The sequence below is a fragment of the Ursus maritimus genome, unplaced genomic scaffold (assembly GCF_017311325.1).
Source record: "Ursus maritimus isolate PB19 unplaced genomic scaffold, ASM1731132v1 scaffold_1, whole genome shotgun sequence".
NCBI classification, from domain to species: Eukaryota; Metazoa; Chordata; class Mammalia; order Carnivora; family Ursidae; genus Ursus; species Ursus maritimus.
In genome coordinates this window covers 18,361,400-18,383,203 of record NW_024423343.1, presented here as the reverse complement: position 1 = coordinate 18,383,203, position 21,804 = coordinate 18,361,400, and the positions used below count along the sequence as shown (strand labels likewise).

General features: G+C 48.5%; 1 protein-coding gene across 7 annotated transcripts in view; it reads right to left on the bottom strand.

Annotated features, from left to right (window-relative positions):
- Positions 1–295: 295 nt before the first annotated feature.
- Positions 296–21,804, bottom strand: part of NHEJ1 (non-homologous end joining factor 1) — a 78,441-nt gene continuing 56,932 nt past the window's right edge. For all 7 annotated transcript variants that reach the window (XM_040640470.1, XM_008690452.2, XM_008690455.2 and 4 more), the window contains exons 6-8: positions 1,935–2,052; positions 1,238–1,356; positions 296–805 (exon numbers count right to left, since the gene is read on the bottom strand). In XM_040640470.1, coding sequence (XP_040496404.1) covers positions 731–805; positions 1,238–1,356; positions 1,935–2,052 — 312 coding nt within the window. In that variant the 3' untranslated portion in view covers positions 296–730. The remainder of the gene's footprint in view (positions 806–1,237; positions 1,357–1,934; positions 2,053–21,804) is intronic.

Here is a 21,804-nt window from a genome sequence, read left to right as displayed (position 1 = left end):
GTCTGTTGTCTATGCCTTGGAAACAGACAAAAAAACACAAAAACACCCGACATGACGTTGGGCAAAGGAGAGCAGCGGCGGCGTGTGCTGTGCTGTGCCCACCACGGAGAGAGTTCTCAAGATCAAAGTTTCCAAATGGAGACTTAGCGCAGGCCACAAAGAGAGAAGCATGAGAAGAATCTGAAGGAGCAGATCGAGGGCCTAAACTTCATCTAGAGACAACAATGGGTGGGGCCCAGGAAAGTGAAAGAGGTTGGTTGTAGGTTCCACAGAAAAAGCAATCTCGAAAGCAGGGGAGTGTGAGTGCTTTTTATTCCGTGCTTAAAAGAGAAGCGGGTCTCTAGGAGCAGCTGGGACTGGCCAGGGACTCTGGAGAAAGGTGGACAAGGCCTCCTGAGTGCGTTGGGCCTTTTTGCTGACTTATCCTCTGTACGTAAAGTCCATGGTAGGATCCTGGGTCTGGAGAGCCTCCAACAAAAGAGGGGAAGGTATGGGATTCTCAGAAGCTGGCTTTCCCTCGGCTAGGAAAGGCCCGTGCCCAGCAGGTGGGAGCCAAGATTCGCTGGGTTAGCAGTATCCATGCCTGTCCACGTGAACTTCTGGTATTTCAGCCGTGGGGCCTCTGACCACATAACTCTGTGTCAGAGACACCGCTCACGGGAGCTCCTCTCAGGGTGACACGAGGAAACTCTTCTCCAAGCCCATCCTCAGCAGTCGAGACAGTGACAGGTTAACTGAAGAGCCCTCTTAGCTTCTTCCTCTTGACCTTTGACAGCTGAGGTCTCTGCATAGGGCCTGAAGTACCCTACAAAGAAAAGGAACCCGAGTTAATAGAAGTTTTGAACAGATCCACTTAAGTCAAAAGAGAGGCCCTTCCTTGCTCCCGTGGCCCTGGTTGGGATGAGGGGCCCACATGGGTGTTCTGAAGTCTCCGTCAGGCAACAAATATGATATAAGACTCCATGCCACGCGTCCATCCCTTCTCCCCCGGGAAACCATGTCACACACCGTCACTGGAGGTGGGATAAAGAAGAAAAGGGGTCAAGGTCCTTCACTCAGTACAGGGATGGCAGAGGGGAAATACCAAGGGAAAATGCAAAAGACCACGGCTCCACATCTAGAAATTCGTCATCTGGCGGCCTGGTCACAAATATCCTCCAGTGTCGTTAAGACAGCATCTCAATGAGGTGACTGCTCCAAGGACCGCTGGCTCGGGGGCTACCGGTGCAGGACTCACCGTGGGCTCTTTCTCGGGCACGGGGACGGATGGTGCTGAGGAGACCGGCTCTTGCGGCTGCTTCACAAGCTGATTTTCGGTTCCTTGTGGGGAGGCACTGATTGAGGGCTGAGGATCTCCTGAAATCAGAGAGGTCAAGGGAAGACAGTGAGAAATGCCTTCTTCTTACCCGGGAGGCGTCAGCATTCAGCAAGCATTCTGAATGGGGCCAGGGTTTAGTACTAATAATATAAAGAGACAGAGTAGCTGCAAACCCAACCTCCAGCTGACTCTCCGAAAGCCCTGTTTCTACTCTGAAGATCCCCAAGGCCCGCTTTCAGCAGGTAGGGCAGGGGCTTCTCTGACTCCAAACAGCCCACTGTTCTTCAACAGGCATTCCTACCGTGTCTCAGGGGGAGGGATCAATCTTCCCCCGGTCCTCTCATAACTCTCCTAAGCCCTTAGACCAGTTCCAGTGCAAGTCTTGCAACGATGGAAATGTTCTGCAACTGCACCGTCCGACTTGGTAGCCGTGTAGACACGTGGCTACTGAGCGTTTCAAGTGTGGCCACAGCAAATGAGGAGAGGTATTTTTCATTTTGTTTCATTTGTGTTTCATTTAAAGAGTCACAAGGGGCCAGAGCTACCATATTGGATGGCACGACCCTACACCGTAACTCTAACCCCTGGGAGACCAAGTACCCCCGGGGCTACTCACCAGTGCCCTGATGCTTCTCTCTCACTTGGCTCTCTTGTCTGGTGACTGCCATATACAGACTCTGTAAATTCATGACAAAGGGTCTTCCGTCACCTACACTGCATGCCTCTGGTAGCTTCTATAGGGGAGAGGAGATGCGGTCATCGATTACACTATATTGCCAGAGAAAAGGAGTTTGATGTCCTATTGGCAGAAGTGGCATCAATCCCAAAATAATTCATATAGGAAAGTTCGATCCGACGTAGGATGTCCATATCCCTACCTTGTTGGGAACAGTATAAAGGCCTCATGTGAGGTCTTCTCCTCTGAAAGGCAACTCCAAATGTATATCTTTAATTCCCCCAACACTGAGGCCTATTATATTTTCCCATGAATACCCCTGGGGTATTCACCCAAGAGTCTCTAGGCCCTTTCTTCTAAAGGCATGACCTCTGAGAGGACTGTTTTAGGAAATCACCTTTCCTAAATTGTCCCTGAGCTGTACAGATGACTGTTTTACTTACATTCACTTCTAAAGTTCCACACTAGAGAGAGAAAAAGGATGAAATGCAGGAAAGAGGAGAAAGAGCAAGATGGCAATGACAGACTGAGAGACAAGGTTGAAGAAGGCAGCTGTGGTGTTCAGTCAGGAGATGGGGGGACTGAAGTGTGCAAAGCGTTGGAGGCTTCCCTGCCATTTTACACTGCTTTCCTGCCATGCGTGAACCCACGAATGGGGGCGACCACTCCCCAAGAGGGGAGAAAGCTGGCTCTTGAGGGGTGAAAAAAATCTTACTCTTTTCAAGTGCGAGGCATCTACGCACAGCACACGGACAGAATTCTGCTCTGCCTGTGGTATTACAATTTCCTGCGGGGGAGTGACTAGGCAAAAGTGTCTTACTTAGAAGGTTCCTGAGCAAGGTGATGACGGGGAGGAAGTTGAGAAATACCGCTATCATCACACTCTATGTACCTGTTTCCTTTGCTGTGAATGAACCGTGGATTTACATCCACAGGAAAACGCTCTGCCGAGTTCAAGTTTCATGCACTTGTCTTAACGGACTTGAAGTGACGGCCGAAGGCGGAAGCAAGCGCAGTCAAAACGAGATGGAGTGTGGTATCCAGGGGTCCTGAACCTGGCTGCACTTCACAGTCTTGGAAAGGACCCAGAATTCCTTCACCTGTGTGTGCAGATCGTCACGGTTCCCAGCCAACCTAGCAGGTCTCAGAGGGAAGCCATGCCAGGAGCTCGCGGGGCACCAACCCAAGAACCCTGGACGGACCCACAGCTCGCGTCAAGGGCACTTGCTCTGTGCTATAAAGGCATTCATTTTTGAAAACCCGCCATGGGAGAAGGATGGAAGAGAGAACGCAGGAGAAGCAGGGAAGCGGCTGCTGAACCACAGTCAGGATTCTCTCTCCCCGAGTATGGTGGGAGCTGAAACACTTGTTGAACCCCAGGAAACGCAGCAACATTTGTACTCCATTCCTACCTCCGTTCGGACCCTATCAGGCTTGTACTGTCACCGGAAGCCACAGATAGAGCCAGAACTCTGCTTTTGGCCAGCGATGGCTGTAGGAGTAAAAGGGCCCTGAGGGGCCAACTGAAAAGGGAAGGCAAACTATCAGGCCATACACCCCGACTCCCCTCACTCTCCTTAACTGCAGCTTCCCCAAGCCACGTTCTCTGAAAACAGAGAGTCCTGACGGTGGAGAGGCCAACAGCTGCTCTCCCTCCTTATCCCTTCTGTCTCCAGGACCTCCCTTCAGATTGCTCAAGAAATGTGGCCTCTCTTCGGCTCCGGCACACGTGGCTTGGTGGACCCTGCGCTGTCTGTACAAATGGGGGAGGCAGAATCTCAGCTGTCCCAGGAACCCCCTCCTGCCCCTTCCATGGAACCAGACAGACTCCTAGGTTTTTTAGGGCAATCTTTGGCCAGCTCCTGTGCTGAGTCTCAAAATGAAGTGGCAGAAATGAAAGGCCACTAAAGTCAGTGCTGTCCTGAGCCTAAGTCCAAACACAGAACCGAGATCTTGGACCTTCCTCCATCCCTCTCTGTCTCCGAGATATCTGGTCCTGCTGTTGTTGCCAAAAGTTATCCCACCTGAGGATTCTCAGAAAAGTACTAGAAGGAGAATACTGGGAGGTGCCTGGGGGGGCTCAGTTAGTTAAGCATCTGCCTTTGGCTCAGGTCGGGATCTCAGGGTCCTGGGATCGAACTCTACGTCCTGACTCCCCGCTCAGCAGAGTCTGCTTCTCCCTCTCCCTTTGCCCCTCCCCCGGCTCATGCTCACACACACTCTCTCTCTAATAAATAAAATCCTTAAAAAACAAAAGAAAGAGAATATTGGTACATTTGGTGCATATTTACTATGTGCTGGACCCGGTTCTAAGAACTGAATTGTATTAACCCATTTTGTTTCATTCCCTGCTGTTTCCCTGGCACCTGGCGTGTAGTCGGGGCTCCATAACTACTCGTAAATGAACGAACATGGTAGGCACTAGTATGACCCCATTTTACTGAGCTGGTTCCAACTAGTAAACAGCGAAGCAGGATTAGAATCCAGACAGGCCAGCCTCCGGGCCGACGCATATACTGACTACCCTGTTCACGTCTCTAAACAGCAGAATGTTAGTCACAAGGGCCTTTCCCAGGATCACAACCATCTGTGCCTCCCATCACAGATCACTTGCCTCCATTCCCGTCCGGCTCAGGAACAAGCTCCCTTAGGTGACGAGAGAAGGGAGCAGAGAATCTGGAGGTCCTACCTAAAAACTGCCCGCCCCCCGGCACCCTCAGGGGTTGAGGCCATCCCCCAATCCTAGTCCAGCCATTCCCATCATCGCTGATTCCGTGGGCATTCTCCTCACGATTTGCAAGGAGAAGGAGGTGGAGAGGCCCGAGTCTGCGAAGGAGAAACATTAGTTCCCCATGCAGGACAATGGCAGGGGCGAGCTGGGGCAGGCGCCAGAGATCAAAGCGAGCACAGCGGGGTCAGGACTAAGGAAAGCAAACAGCAGTGCCCCCTGCCACGAGTACGCAGGAGCCAGGAGCAAGGTGTACCAGCCGCAAAGCGGGTCACTGCCCAGAGCGCGCAGGGGAAGAAGAGATGGTTGGTCTACTGTGGAATGAGCTCGTCTGATTAATCCAGAATCGATTCTACGAAGCAAAAAGCTATTGAGGGGCGCCTGGGTGGCTCAGTCGTTAAGCGTCTGCCTTCGGCTCAGGGCATGATCCCGGCTTGCTGGGATCGAGCTCTGCATCAGGCTCCTCCGCTAGGAGCCTGCTTCTTCCTCTCCCACTCCCTCTGCTTGTGTTCCCTCTCTCGCTGGCTGTCTCTCTCTCTGTCAAATAAATAAATAAAATCTTTAAAAACAAAACAAAACAAAAAGCTATTGAGATGCTACCACGCGTCAGGCACGACAGGACAGGGGTGAGGGGAAAGAGATGCACCCTTCCCTCCTCAGAACGGGGCCTAGTCAAAGATAAATAAGTCAGAGTCCCTGCCTCAAGGAGTTTATATTTAGGTGCACGGAATAGGTAGATTTAGTGTTTTTTCCAAGCATTATGCTATCACAGAGTTATAAACAAAAGGTAATAAGAACCAGAGAAGAAGAAAGAGAGGAATTCTGATGGTCCAGCAAAAAGCCTGGGGTGGGATTGGGAGGGTGAGGGGGGTAGGGGGGTGACCTACCGCCAGGCTTGCAAGGTTAGACTGTGAAAGTGGCGAAGTATTTGAGGCACAAAGGTGTGAAAAGACAGGCTATGTTGATGTATCTCATGGGAAATAAGACCAGAAGGCTAAGCTCATACCCCCCAGATTGCTAAGGGCCTGGGGTTCTGAACTAAGGCTATGCTCCTGGAAGTTTCCTTCTGTTTCACGATGTGGCTTTCTCTACTACACCCGTGCTTGCCAAGGCTTGCGTGGCTCCGAATGAATATTGAATCACGGGCAAGGGGTCAGAAGTATCCTCGGAGTTTGCCTTCATAGGCTTCCTGCTCCATTTCGTACCTCTTCGCTACCTGAACTGCTAGACTGTGACCCTTCAGTAGGCAAAACAGAGCTACCTTTCTCTCCTATCTCCAGGTCGCTGGGACTTTGGCCCCTGCCGTCTGGCCATATCAGGAGCTTTAGGAAAACGGAAGCTACAGAAATCCTATAGTGCATCTTATTCCCTCTTCTTTTCCTGCTGCAGCCCATTTCCGTTCCTAGCGCCCGAACTCCCCTCTTCAGCGGAGATGTGTCTGTAACTCCCATCGCCACCGCCACCCTGAGGTCTCAAACTCACTCCCAGTGATTCCAAGGCTCCCTCCTGCTCTCTGACTCCAGCACGATCTGCTGGAGAGATCCCAATTGTTGCTTTCCATTAGAAATTACAGGTTGGTGGGGCACCTGGGGGGCTCGGTCGGTGAAGCGTCTGCTTTCGGTGCAGATCATGATCCCAGGGTCTGGGAATGCAGCCTGCATCGGGCTCCCTGCTCAGTGGGGAAACCGCTTCTCCCTCTGCCTCTGCCCCTGCTTGTGCTCTCTCAAATAAATAAATAAATAATCTTAAAAAAAAAAAAAGGAAGAAAGAAAGAAAGAAAGAAAGAAAAAGGAAGAAAGAAAGAAAGAAAGAAAGAAAGAAAGAAAGAAAGAAAGAAAGAAAGAAAAAAAGAGAGGTCAGATTTCCAGCCCTAACCCCGCCCCCACCCCCTAATTCCATGCCCTCCTTTCCCTGAGGCTGTTTCAGAAAAGAAACCTTTATTTATTTTTTAAAAAGATTTTATTTATTTATTTGACAGAGAGAGAGACAGCCAGCGAGAGAGGGAACACAAGCAGGGGGAGTGGGAGAGGAAGAAGCAGGCTTCCAGCAGAGAAGCCTGATGTGGGGCTCGATCCCAGAACACCGGGATCATGCTCTGAGCCGAAGGCAGACGCCTAACGACTGCGCCACCCACGCGCCCCCAGAAAAGAAACCTCTAGAACCCTGAGTAAGGCAAGGCTGGACTCCTGATGCACTGCTCACCCTATTCTATATGGGCCCACAGCCCAGGAGACAGGTGTAGGGGACAAAAGAGAGAGAGAAACCACACAAACTGGAACTCCCCAGCATCAGCCTTGAGCAGGTCTTGGGGCTAGCACCAGCCCCAGAAGCTGGTGCGGCCCCCAGCTGTCACAGTAGCACACCCACCAGGGCAGGGCCCCCAACACACAACTTCCTGAGGGTAGGAGTTCCTCTCCTCCATCCTGCAACCTTGTAAACTGTGGGTAGCACTCACCAGCTCCCTGCCCTGGACAGCGCAAGTCTCCCTTTAGGAAATCATGGAAATTTTCATCATTAGGTCTACGTAGGGGTAAAGGCACATTGGAAAATTCTTCTAAGGTCTCACATTACCAAAGGGTTACAAAATAAATAGGGAGAAGAACAAGAAAAATGGTTTAGGACAAGGATTCTACAGGGAAAGACTCTAACAAAGAGAACTCCTCCCGAGCGCTCTCTCCACCCTCCATTCATTCACCCAACAAATATTTACTGACCATCTACGGTGTTCAGGATGATTGAGATGCTGGGAATATAACAAACAAGAGATTAAAAAAAAAACTCTCCTGCCCTCTTGAAGTCTACATTCTAGAGAGGGGGGGTCTACAACAAACATATAGCTGATTAAAACATACACTCGATCAGATGGTGACAGCACCACGGAGAAAAATAAATTGGCAAAGGCATTACGGGACAGGGGCGGGGATGTGTTACAATTCTGAATTGAGGCCAAAGAAGGCCTCACTGAGAGGGTAATGTTTTTAAAAGCCCCAAACAGAAGTGAGAGAATGATCCACGTGGCTATATGGGTCAAGGGACCAAGATTCCCAGTTTGCCTGGGTCCAGCCCTGGCTAATTGTTTATTAATAGACGTCCCTTTCAGGCACCTGGGTGGCTCAGCTGGTTAAGCATCTGCCTTCGGCTCAGGTCATGATGCCAGGGTCCTGGGATCGAACCCCGTGTCGGGCTCCCTGCTCAGCCAGGAGTCTGCTTCTCCCTCTCCTTCTGCTCTGCCTCTCCCCCGCAACCTATGCTCTCTCTCTCTCAAAATAAATAAATAAAATATTTAAAAAGAAATAGACGTCCCTTTCTCTCTTATTAGGTCCCAGTTTGCACAATTGATTAGATGGTCACCCGGTATCAGAGGACGAGCATGGCAGGTTGGTGCGTATGTGTCTGTGTGTTTATTTGAAATCATGAGTTAATGCAGTATGTTAGTTTCTGTTCTGTAAGATGGGAAGCCATTAGAGCTTATAGAGGAGTGAAATGATCTGATTTACATTTTAAAAGCAGCACTTTGAATGTTGAAGGACAGAGAAGAGGTGGGCAGATCTGCTAGAAGGCTGCTGGATGATCAGGTGGAAGGCGGTGGGAGCCTGGGCCTGGGGGGCAGCAGGGGTAGTGGCGCGAGGTGACCAGATTCTGGGCATATCTGAAGGTATGGCCAGAAGGATTTGCTGATGGAGTGGGTGTAGCATTCGAGAGGAGTCAGGGATCACTCCGCTCCAGGGCAGAAGGTAGATGTCACAGGGGGATGACCCAGAAACCTAAAATAAATCCCTAGGCTAAAGAAAACCTGAAATGACCTCTAGGTCCACAACACAGACCTGGCTTTAGTAGCAAAAGGGTGAGAGGAGAAGGAAAGATGAATCCAATGCCCAGGGGAAGTATCACGGTTTAAAAAGAGAAAGCCAAAAGTGGCTTCTCAAAGAGGAAGCAGCAAGATTATCCAGGGATTACCCCCAAAAAAATTCTTAGAAGAAAAAAAGAGAAGTAGAAACAAGCTTTAAGTTCTGGCTTGAGAGCCCAAGACTTGGATTTGTACCTTGGGTCTATTTGCTAGCAGGAACACTTTGGGCAAGTTATTATACTCAATCAAGGTCTGATTCTTGACAGCGAGATGGAGGGAGGGATGGATGGACGGACAGGGGAAGAGGTGCTGAGACTAACAGGATCTATGTCAGGGTTCACGAAAGGGTTAAATGAGAGAGTACAGTAAGTACCCAAGAAATGTCTGTCCCTTTCCTCTGCAAGCCACACTGAGACTCTCCTTGCCTGGCCGTGGTCCAGTGCCAAGGAGGCTCAAGAAAAGCCCCGAGGCTATAGGGCATACAAAGAAACCAGGTCTGACTCAGTTATTAACCCTTCCCCGCTGCATCCCAATAATATAAAGATTGCCTGCTTGGTATATATGCTGCCTCCTGGTCTCCCCCAAAACCACTCTGTGGCTTCTCAAAGATCTCCTTTCCTCTCCCAAAGTTCAGGACCTCCCTGAGAGGTCAAGGTCTCATTTCGATCCCCCCCCCCCTTTCTAGCAGGGTGGGCACCATAGCGGAGAGGAAAGCTAACCTCTCCAGAGGCACAGGGAGCATAAGCAGCTTGCTCCCCAAAACACTCCAGCAGCAGTATTCCGCCTAGCTCCCCCCTTGTCCGAGGATGCTTTGGCCAGGAGCCCTTTCTCACCGCCACTTCCCAGTCCCGAATGAGCCCCGTGCAAGAGGCTCCGCCATGCCATTGCCGAACCGGTACACACTCAACAAAGGCTACTGGGAAAGCAGAAAAACACGAGCTGCAGATACGTCAGCCACACAGCGAACAGACAAATGTATTTTGATGGGCTTAATCTCCGCGTTACTTCAGTCTGAGAGAAAAAAAAAAAAGGCTACTAGGACACAGAAGAGAGATGGTGGTGATGTGCAGGTTTTCAGAGACAACCAGCTCCCTCCGCCTCCTCCCTCCCCTCGATTATTGCACTGCAGATGGCTCGGATGAGCCTTTTGGAGGGAGTTTCAGGCAAGATCCGGCCTCTGTCTGGTCCGTCACAGAACACCCTTCGGACTCTCTCAGCCTGCTGATTGCAAATCTTGCTGATCTGGGAGAGCACACGGTACCCTAAGCGCACAAGGCGCACTGTCCTTGAAGATGGCACGTGAAGACCAGACAGCGAGGCTGCTCCCGTGTTTGGTCTGGTTTAGCTTTGTTTGGGTCTGGGCCATGCCAGGCCTACCCTGACCATGCTGGCCGCCGCTGCTGACCCGGCGCTGTTCTCCCCGCCGCCCCGGGCTCCCGAGCCCCCGCCCGCTTAGCACCGGGCTCTGCGAAAGGAGGAGCCACAGACAGGCCTAAACTTAACCTTGTGTTTGGGAGCCTGCAAATCCATTCCGGTCCACCTTGCCCCTCCGCACATTAAAACAAGGTGGGGGACCTGCTGCACACATCCGTGCATATATTCAGGAATCTGGGTATGCAATCTAGTCCGGTCGCTACATCACTCTCTTTGCAGCTGGCCCTTCTAATGGGATAATTTTGCTGCCTCTCTCTCTCTCTCTCTCATGGTGCCAGAAATGCAATGGAGATAAGATATGTGCACAGTTTAGGGGCGCCTGGGTGGCGCAGTCGTTAAGCGGATGCCTTCGGCTCAGGGCATGATCCCAGCGTTCTGGGATCGAGCCCCACATCAGGCTTCTCTGCTGGGAGCCTGCTTCTTCCTTTCCCACTCCCCCTGCTTGTGTTCCCTCTCTCGCTGGCTGTCTCTCTCTGTCAAAATAAATAAATAAAATCTTTAAAAAAAAAAAAAAAAGATATGTGCACAGTTTAAAGCAGTTTGAGATAAAGTCCAGTCCAACTTATATTATTCAGATTTTTTTGGTTCCTCTTGAGGCCCAGCCACCTCCCTGAGCTGTACAGTCAGAAGAGATGAGAGATGGGATGAGAGACTATAAAAGAGATGTCCAAACGGACGGCATGGGGGTGCCTGGGTGGCTCAGTTGGTTAAGCATCTGCCTTTGGCTCAAGTCATCAAATAGAGCCCCACGTCGGGTTCCCTGCTCAGTGGGGAGCCTACTTCTCCCTCTCCCCACTGCTCATGCTCTCTCTAATAAAAAAAAATCTTCAAACAGACAGTCTGAATACTATCAGTAAGATTAACGTTTTGGGATGCTTTCAGCATATTAGGTACTGGGCTAAGCATCTGATTGCATTATCTCGATTAATCTCCACAGTAGCGCTATCAGCTAGGCACTAAGTGCATTCTCATTTTATATATGAGAAAACAAAGGCTCAGAGAGGGTAAGTGCCTGAACCAAGGCCACAGCTAGAAACTAACAGGATGCCGAAGTAGAAGACCTAGGAGGCCGAACTCCAGAACATACCCTTGATCCACTATGATACAATACTTCTTAGAGTCACCCAGGGAGATAGTCATTCCTCCCTTCTGCCCCTGCCTCCCACCTCCCCAGAAGGAGGCTGCTGGTCCCCATTCTGAGGCCTTGTACTAGAAGCTAGCCCTCACCTGCTTCTTAAATCCCCAAAGCCCAAGAGGCTGAGAGAGGGAAAAGACAAAAGGCCCTCCTGAGAAGGAAAGCCTCACTCAAGCCCTGGAGGGTCCTCCGATGGTACTAGAAAATCAGCAAAAAGAGTCTCTGGTACAGGGAGGCTCTAGACTCTAAATCTCCTTTTAAAATAAGTACAGCCCCTCAAAGTCATAGCAGGAAGGCCCCTCAGCTCTGCCCCAAAAGAAAAATAATGGTAAAGGGAGTGGAAGTGGAGGTGGGGGCAGGGGCCGCTCTGCTCATAAGAGCCCTTTGTGGTGGCTGCCTCTGAAAGGGGGTTTTGCTAGACAAGGTGGAACTTCTCAAGGTGACAAGCAAATGGTACAGCCTAAGCTGTGACCCTTTGCTCGCTCCATAGCCACCCCTCCCCTTTGCCGCCGAGCCTAAACTGTCCCCGAAGCCCCACCCAGCCCCAGCACAAACCGGGGCTTTCTAGTCTGGAGAGCGCCTAACAAGCAGCAAAGGGGCTGGGGGACCAAAGTGGTTTCCTGGGGGGGAGGAATCCTCGGAGCCCCTCAGAAACTGCAGCAACGGCTCCCACTCCTGCCCCAAGAACAAACAGCTCCTGTCAGCTCTGGCTCCGGGAGGGGCTCTGGCCAGCCTGTTTGGGAGACGAGCAGTCTGAACGATGGTCAAGCACCTCTCTGGAGTTCAGCTGCCTCGCCAGCCTCTTCCCGAATGCGGATGAAACCGTGTGGTAAGAATCAGAAAGAAAAAGCGTTAGGTTTAATAACAGCAAAAATCACAACTATGAGGCAGGCACCTGGCTCTGAAAGTTCTGGATCCCTGCCCTGTGCCATGAGCACCGTTCAGGAGTGCAAATTTCATTTTTTTTTCCATTTCATTTGTTTTCCTGTTCGAGGGGAGGAGAGAGGACAGTCAGCTGGGTCTGCAGGGCACAGAGGTGATTTAGAGGGTCTGCCGGTATTCTCTGTAGGACCTCTACCGCTAAAGGGATTCTCTTTCACTCCAGATTACACGCTTGACAGCTGGGAACACAACCCACGGTGGCTGTCATCTCATGGGCCCCCCGCCCACCGCCTACTCCCTGTAGGCTGACACAGTGTCCTGTCCACCCTGCGAAATCATACTCTGTAGGGTGATATGCTGCCTCCCTGTACACACCCATGTACACACACACACACACACACACACACTCGTGATAAGGGCCTGATCTTCATGACCTTAGCTAGGTAAAGACTGACTAGGACACAAGTCACAAGGGAAAAGACTGATGAACCGGACTCCACTAAAATTAGGAGCCTCTCTGTTCATCAACAGACACCACTAAGAGCAACAGAGCAAGCCACGGAATGCCGGCAATGCACGTGACCAAGAGAGGACTCACTTCCAGACCAGACGAAGAGTATATGAAAAACTCCCAAAAATCAACATGAAAAAGACAGGTCTCCCAAGAGAGAATGGACAAAAGGCCTGGTCAAATCCGAATGACCAACAATTACATGAAAAAGTACAGAAGCTCATTAGTCACTGGGGAGGTTAAAACCACAATAGGGCACTGCTACGTTATTACGAGGACGGCCAAAAGGGAAGGGGTGGATAATGCGAGTGCTGCCAAGGATGTGGCACAACAGCAACTCCTGGGTGCTTCCTGTGTTCATGAGTCCAAACCGACACACAGCCACTTTGGAAAACTGTTCGGCAGTATCTACGAAATCCAAACGTGTGTATAACTAGGAAGCACCCCTTCCAATTCTATGTATATGCCCAATGCAAATGGGTAAATACACTGTGGTACAATCTTACAGTGAACTATCATCCAGAAATGAAAATTAACAAAGTGCTGGGCACTACCACAAGGATCAACTTCGTGAACGTTTTGTTGAGGGAAAGATGTCAGACCCAAAGGAGTATGTACCATAGAATTCCATTTATACGAAGTTCAAAACAGGCCAAAATAATCTATCACATTAGAAGTCAGGATGGTGGTTATCCTTTCGAGGTGGTGTGTACTGAGTGCTGGAAACTTTCTAGTTCCTGAATGGGTACTGATTATATGGCCATGTGCACTTTGTAATAATTCTTCGAGCTATACGCTTATGATATGGGCACTTTTCTGTATATATCTTACACTTCAAGTAAGACATCTATTAATAAAAGATAAACCACCATGAAAAGCCATTTGGCAGCTCCTCAAAAAGTTAAGTGTAAAGTTACTATATGACCTAGCAATTACACTGCTAGGTCTACACCAGAGAGAACTGAAAACATATGTTCATACAAAAACTTATGCACGCATGCTCATAGCAACATTATTTGTAATAACCCCAAAGTGGAAATTACACAAGTGCCGTCAGCTGATGAACGGGTAAACACAATACGCTAGACCCACATAATGGCATATTATTCTGCCACAAAAAGGAATGAAGGATACTTGCTTCAGAGGACAGGATAATGCTAAGTGAAAGAAGCCAGACATGAAAGACCACATCTTATACAATTCCATTTGTATAAAGTATTCAGAATAGGCAAATCCACACCGAGACAAAGTAGATGAGTGAGTTCCAAGGGCTGGGGGAGGGGTAGGAGGAAATAAGGAATGGCGGCAGATCAGTACAGGGATTCTTTTTTTCAGGGTGATGAAAAGGTTCTGGAATTAGAATAGCAGCTATAGCTGCACAACCTTGTGAATATCGTAAACCCAGTGAATCGCACACTTCTGGTAAATGTTATGGTAGACGAATTATAACTCCATTTTTAAAAAGGATTTTTTAAAAAGATCAAGTCTCTGCTCTCCCCCTATCTGCTTCCCATTCTCCACTCTGTTTCCTCTCTAAGGAATAGACTCTCAGGCTCCCATTAGGCCTGGACATTTAAAGGACATTAACACAGTCAGTGTGGCAGATTCCTGCCCAGTGACTGAGTGACTGGAGTTAGCATAGAACGGGGTTTGAGCACGGGCTCGAGTCACAGGGGCCTGGCTCTGAAAATAAGGACGAAAATAATTTACATATTCGTTTTATTATCTGAGTTAAGTGACTTAATCTCTCTCTCTGTCTCTCTTTTTTTTAAGACTTTATTTATTTATTAGAGAAAGAGTGAGAGAGAGAGAGAATCTAAAGGAGATCCATGCTGAGTGCAGAGCCCAACTGAGGGCTCGATCCCACAACCAAGAGATCGTGACCTGAGCCGAAACCAAGAGTCGGACACTCAACTGACTGAGCCACTCAGGGGCCCCGTGACTTAATCTCTTTGAGTCTCCATTTTCTCTCTATTAAACAAGTAAAAATAATTCCTATCATGAGGGTTGTTGGGAGAAGTGTTAAATGAGACCGTGTGTGTAACATATTAATCCCGTTCCCTTGAGCGTTCCAAGCAATCTCTGCTCCTTGAAGACAACCAGAAGCACTGTAATTCGGCTCAACGTATGGGCTCTGGAGTCCAAATGCTTCTGCTCAAATCCCAAATGCTTCTGCTCAAATCCCAAATGCATCACTTTATCTTGCTAAGCCATTGTTTCTCCAATGGCACACCGGGAATGGTAACACTGCCTGCATCCCAGAGTTACCATGAGCATTAGATAGTACGCGAGAGGTGCTCGCTATACTGCCCGGCACATAGAAAGTGCTCAGTAAATACGAACTGTTATGATTCATTCAATCATTCGACGACTGTTGACTACGCCATACAGCATGCCGTGTCCTGAGGATACAATGGAGGTCACTGCCTTCAAGAAGCTCATAGTCTGGTGGGGGAGTCAGACGCATAAACAAATAATCGTTCTTCATGGCCAGCCACACAGTGGTGCCTTTGATTCCCAGTCAATAGCACTAGGTCCAAGGCATTATAAAACAAAGCTGGATATGTAAGGAACGGTATGGGGGGGGGGCCGTGGTGAACACGCTAACCATGAATCAACGGTAGACCCTCCTTTTTTTCTATAAATAGCCTCCAAGAATCTAGAGACATAGGCAAGCCGACTTCCTCCACGGCATGACTTCTAGCCCGGCCAGGGGTTTAAGGGCATCTCCTAGATGTCTGTCCCCCAGCATCTCCTAGATATCTATCCCCTGCTGTCTTCAAAGCTGGTCCTTTCTCCTCTTTCAGATCTCAGTTTAAATGCCACTTCTTCAGCACCTCCTGCCCACCCCCCGCCCCGACCATATCATCTAAAGTATTTGCCCTTAGAGAAGTCTATGCTTTTCCCTCAAAACAATTACAATAATTTCCAACTGTTTATTTGTTTATTCATTTTCTATCTCCTCGACCAGGCTGTGAGTTCCTAGAGTTCAGGTTCATTCTGCAAATATTTACCAAGTGTCTACTATGTGCCAGGCTCTGTGGTATGTGTGGGGCACTCAGTCTGCGGGCATAGACATGGCCTCGTGGAGCCTACAGTCTATATTCGTGCAGAGATTTGGGGTGGAAGTTGATTCCCATCCTGGCTGAGGACCTTCTTTGGGTGAGCCCAGTTAGATATGGGCCCTGGACTGCCAATCTCTCACCAAGTCCAAAAAGCAAGAGGCTGGAACTCTGGGGATTTCTTAGTTCTTCTTCCTTTTACAGTCCTAGATTCCCACAACCCAGCAGAGTTTAAGTTAGGGCACACAGCACAACCTCAGAGCCATTTCTTTCTTTTTTTTTTTTTTTTAATAATGATTTTTTATTATATTATGTTAGTCACCATACAGTACATCCCCGGTTTTCGATGTAAGGCTCGATGATTCATTAGTTGTGTATAACACCCAGTGCACCATGCAATATGTGCCCTCCTTACTACCCATCACCGGTCTATCCCATTCCCCCACCCCCCTCCCCTCTGTAGCCCTCAGTTTGTTTCTCATAGTCCATAGTCTCTCATGTTTCATTCCCCCTTCTGATTACCCCCCCTTTCTTTATCCCTTTCTTCCCCTACTGATCATTCTAGTTCTTATGTTCCATAGATGAGAGAAATCATATGATAGTTGTCTTTCTCTGCTTGACTTATTTCACTAAGCATTATCTCCTCCAGTGCCGTCCATGTTGTAGCAAATGTTGAGAACTCATTCTTTCTGATTGCTGAGTAATATTCCATTGTATATATGGACCACAACTTCTTAATCCAGTCATCTGTTGCAGGGCATCTCGGTCAGAGCCATTTCTACCTCTTTTTTAATAAAACTATTCATATCAGCTCGTAAGAGCAAAGACTACTGGTATCAGGCAAAAGATGTATTGACTGGGGGAGGGGGTGGGATTGGAGGTAGGGGTGGGGAGACGAGAGTCTCCCTAAGTCCTGCAGAGAAGGAATAAGTAGACTTGGAGAGTGTGAGCCCTGAGCACCTTTCAAATTCAATGCCCTGGGATTTTCAGATGACAGCTTCCCACAGCCTGAGCTTCTCTATCATTGAGCCTGACTTCATCCCAAAGGCCATTTCCTGCGAAAGCCAGCCTGAGGTCTAGGGATGCTGAATTAGACTTTAGTAAATATATTCTGCTGCAAGTTGTCTGGGAATAGGTAAAGGGAACACTGTTTTCCAGGACTGGGCCTGGGAGATAATAAGATTCAAAGGATTATTGAAAAAGCTGCTTTAAATTCTTTATTAAATAAACAAGGGAGTACACACACACACACACACACACACACACACACACACAATAAATCCTTGCTTAATAGCAGGAGATAATTCCCAAAAGCAGGATCAAGGGGAAAAAATCTCAAGCAACAGAAAAAAATACATTTATTTCCTCACTTGGCACCTTCTCTGAGCCAGATTATTCTAGGTCCAAAGAAAGAAATGAATGATTGTGGGTTCAGCGAAATATGTTCAGTTCTATGATACAGGTCTGTGCCCAATCTGCCCTGAGAGAAGAGCAGAAAAGCAGGCAGGATTTTTCATCCTTGTCAGGGATGTCCCAACCTTGCCCCTAAACTCTCTGCTCTTACCCATGCTGGAGGCAAATAGAAGCAATGCCTTGGCGTGGGTCTGGAGGGTGGGGCCAGGGGAAAGATGGGTCTGTTCATTCAGAACAGCATATTGAGTTGAAAATAGGAGGGAAATCTACAGGAACCAGCCAACTAACAGCCCCCAGCCCAAATCCCCGCTGCAGGATCTCTCAGAATTAGTGGCGTGACCGTAGGAAAGCTAGCAATGAGAAACAGCATCAGGTAGGGAATGAGAGTTTGCGGCTAAGTCTGTGTGATATTGTCCCAGGAAAAGGAGATTCTCTGGAAACTTCTGCACTCAAATTCCTAACTCAGCCCCAGGTTAGAAGACTGTATGTCCTCAGCATTAACCTCCCCTGCCCTTCTTTGAGCAGATAGTGAGTATCATGTTGTTTTCCTGACACAAAGACTGCATATCCTAGATGGATACGCTGAGCCCATCTATGACAGATAGAACATGGAACCTATAGTTTGGACAAAATGCATGTGGAAAGAGTGGCTCTCCCAGGATCCATGATCCTGGCAGGGGGAAGAGGAGAATTGTTTTGTTTTGTTTTGTTTTGTTTGCTCAGCATTAAAATTTTACTATTATTCCAATTACAAATTGTGTTTCCTTGCCCTACTAACATGATGCCACTTAAACCATCAGTAGATCTTTTTCTGGATTCATAATGATCTATCCACATTCTACTGGTTTCTTTGAAGATCAACAGCACATTTTTTTTAAAAAGACTATTTTTAAGTAATGTCTACACCCGACATGGGGCTTCAACTCACAACCCACAGATCAAGAGTTGCACGCTCTACCAACTGAGCCAGCCAGGTGCCCCCACAGCACGTATTTCCTAGCTAGATGGTACCAGATGACTATGGAAGACAACTGTTCTCTGTATCAAATACAAAGGACTTCAAAGTAAATTAAGGCGGCTAGCTCAGTTAAGCTCCCTTCTTTGGAAGTGTGTCCTGTTCACCCACAGTGCTCCACAAAAAGGGCAAGATGAGGGGGTCAGCTCTGTACCTCGTGACCCACATCCCCTGGACTCAGCTAATGAGACCAAGGGTGGACACCTGACCCAAGAGAACTCAATCCCTAGACCAATCAGATTCTCTCCATCAGGTATGTGACCCAAAAGCACACTGCGTGGATTCTTAGCCTGTTTTGCATGCCATGGACTCCGACACAGTCAAGTGAAGGCTGAGGACTCTTCAAATACATACAATAAAACATAAAAGATTACAAAGAAAACCAATTAATTAAAATGCTGTTATTCCAATAGCTTTTTACACGAGTGATATAATCATATATATATGCTTCTTTATTAATACATTAAACTATGAGATCTAGTAGTGGGTCTAATAACTCATAATTTCAAGCAGCAATGAACATAAACAATATTTCATGATCTCTGCAGCCACTATAGAATGATCTAAAAATACCTGTGATTTCTATTGGTGACAAACATCATAGACGCCACTAATGGGTTTTGCTTTATTTATAATAGAAGGAAATGCCAAATTTCAGTTATAGGTTACTGAAGATAAGGTTGCAATTCCCCTCCTCCAATTCATGAAACCCTGAATTCTTTTTTTTTTTTTTAAGATTTATTTATTTGAGAGAGAGAGAGAGAGAGAGAGAGCATGAGCGGGGGGAGAGGCAAAGGGAGAGGGATAGGCAGAGACTCCAAGCTGAACAGGGAGCCCAATGCAGGGCTTGATCCCAGGACCCTGAGATCATGACCTGAACTGAGGGCAGACACTTGATGGACTGACCCACCCAGGTACCCTGAAACCCTGAATTCTAAGCATGGGTGCTCAAGGGGACCATGGGCCCCAGGGTAAAACACTGCTGTAGAGACTTTCACTGGATAACAGTGGATCCTTAGTTAGAAAAGCACACAGAGCTAGTCAGAGTGAACAACAAGGCCAGCCAAAGCCACGTGCCAGTCAATAGTTTATAGGAGCAGAAGCAAACTGGCCAGCAGGTCGGCAAGAGGGCCATAAAGGAGTGATCTTGAGATCCCAAAATAAGACACCATCTTTCCAGTCCCTGTGGGCATGGTTAAGTGTCCTAAAATTAGGTACCGAGAGATCTTCCTGTGCCTCTTCAGTAAATTTCCTTTTTACTTAACTGCCAAGATAATATTTATTTATTTTATTTTATTTAACTCCAATTAACTAACATATAGTGTATTATTAGTTTCAGAGGTAGAGTTCAGTGATTCATCAGTGGCATATGCCGAGACGATATTTAAACAAGCTTACGGAGAGTTTATAATATGCTATGTATGTTTGTGTATATTAATATTCCACTAGATTACAAATTCCTTAATAGTGGAGACGATGTACAACCTTAATTCTGTCGTGCCCTGGCTTCTGTGAGCCTGCTGTGGAAGACACTAGTCACGTCCAGAGGCTCCCGGGAAGAGGGAAAGTGGCTTGTCCTCTGCCTCCGTGGCCAACCCTGGCAGGCAGACCCGGGCAGTCCTTCTCTAGATATTTGGCCGGTAGGAGCCAGACGAAATGTAGCAGGATGAAAAATCAATGAAGAATCCCCGGTACTACCTGAATCATCATCGATCTCTAGGTTTGGGGAGGGCGAGAGCAAGAGGAAGATATAAATGGCCCAAAGAAGAAACCAAAGCTGTCAGAGGACCTCTTGGGAAATGCATCTTAAATAGATATCCCATTTGACTGGGGGCAGGGATAAACCGTGTCCTGAACAGCTTTCCTGTTACAAAAGTAACACTCATGGTCAATGCCTAAACTCCACTAGACGGATGTAGGCCTGGGGCTGCTTCTGTGGAGAAGGGAATAGAATGACCCTCGAGGCTTCTCCAGCTGCTCTTCCCACTGTTCTTAACCCACTGAGGGTAAACAGGAAAGGAGACGCAAGGGCAAAGGAACTGAATATGGCTGTTAATTGCTTAAAAACGCAGTGGTTGGTGGGTACACGGTGTTTGTTTTCTTACCCTTTATACCTTAGATACGTCATCTATTTTCTTTCCTAGGTACCAAATATTTTATAGTGGACCTATTTTAAAAGACTCAGTGAAAACCAGATGAAATCAAACATCCCAGTGAAAATGTGAAAATTATTTCACACCACATCTGCAGTGACTACCAGAGTCCGAGAACCTGAGTCCGTTGAGGGACATGTTCTCCAGACTTGAACCAGGGCCTGGCCCCTCTGGACTCCGAGTTTAAGGAAGGGCAAGGATTCCAAGGAGCCTGAGGTTCTAGGGAAAAAAAAGAAAATTCTGGATACACAGTCACTTTCCAGAAAGACAAGAAGCCTGGCGGGTTGTGGGTTAGGAAGCTGAAGTGCTACAAGCTCAACTGCTAGGCCCCAGGTACCTGCCACCCGTTTAACTCAAAGTACTCATGCACAGCAGGGCCCCTGCTAAAGCCACGGCTGGGCTGGGGTGGCCGTGGAGGGCCGTGGAGGGCCGTGGCCTCAAAGTGTCCAGTACCTAGGAAAAACTGAGCAGGGCCTAATGAGAGGAAGGTGGAGGGCAGGGAGACAAAAGCAGAGGGTTTTTTTTGTTGCTGTTTTAAAGATTTATTTATTTATTTATTTGACACAGAGAGAGAGAGAGAGAGAGAGAGAACACTCACGCACAAGTAGGGAGAGGGGCAGGCAGAGGGAGAGGGAGAAGCAGGCTCCCCGCTGAGCAGGGAGCCTGATGCGGAACTCGATCCCAGGACCATGGGATCATGACCTGAGCCAAAGGCAGGCACCTAACCGACTGAGCCACCCAGGCACCCCAAAAGTGAAGGTTAAAAGATAGACTTCAAGTCAGAGTTCGACTCAGAACAGGAGTGTGGTCACCGCACTATGGGGGGAGTGGAGGGTGGGTGGCGGGAGACGGGGTCCAGAGAAGGAGAGAAGCAGGCATCTGTGGGGAGACAAGACAGGTCTGATGGGGAGGAAATTGTCCTAAATGGGTGTGATCAGTCCTGAGGCTAAAAGCTGCTTCCTGAGACTTCAGTCCCTTGGCTCAGGACTTCTCCACTCCTTGTCCTCTGTCCTGGCTACAGTCCACATACTCTAAGATCATTTCTAGGTATAGTACATCTCATGCTCTTTTGGATCCAGGTTTCACTGAGGAGGACAGGATGCCCTGGTTACCTAATTTAGCGCTTCCTACTGATACACTCCTCACTTCCTTGCAGGAAGCCATAGCCTTGTGGGTTTAAGATTCCCTGTGAGTTTGCTAAACCCCTATCCTCAGGCTCAGCTAGGAGGAGAGGACAGGCAGCCCTGACACCAGGCTGACCCTAGGGAACAGAAGAGCTACTCCAGGGTTCATCTCCAGGTGAGGGGATGAAGGAAGGACCAAACTTAGGCTCTGGTTACAGGGCATCTTGAACACCTGCTGATAATAAAACACTATCTGTCAAGGCTTTGGCCCTCGAACCCACCAAAACAGAGGAAGAGGGTGGGAGAGGAATTCTATTCCCTCTGATTCCCACCCCAGGGAGTAACAGCCCCCACCCCAATTCCACCCCGAAGGCCACTAGCCAGAACAGAAGGGCACCTGAGGGAGACTCTAAAGGAAAGACTGACCAAGGACCGAGGGACTACATTGGCCCCTTCCTACAAAGGGAAGGCGGGTAGTGGACACGGGAGAAAGGCGAAAGAGACAC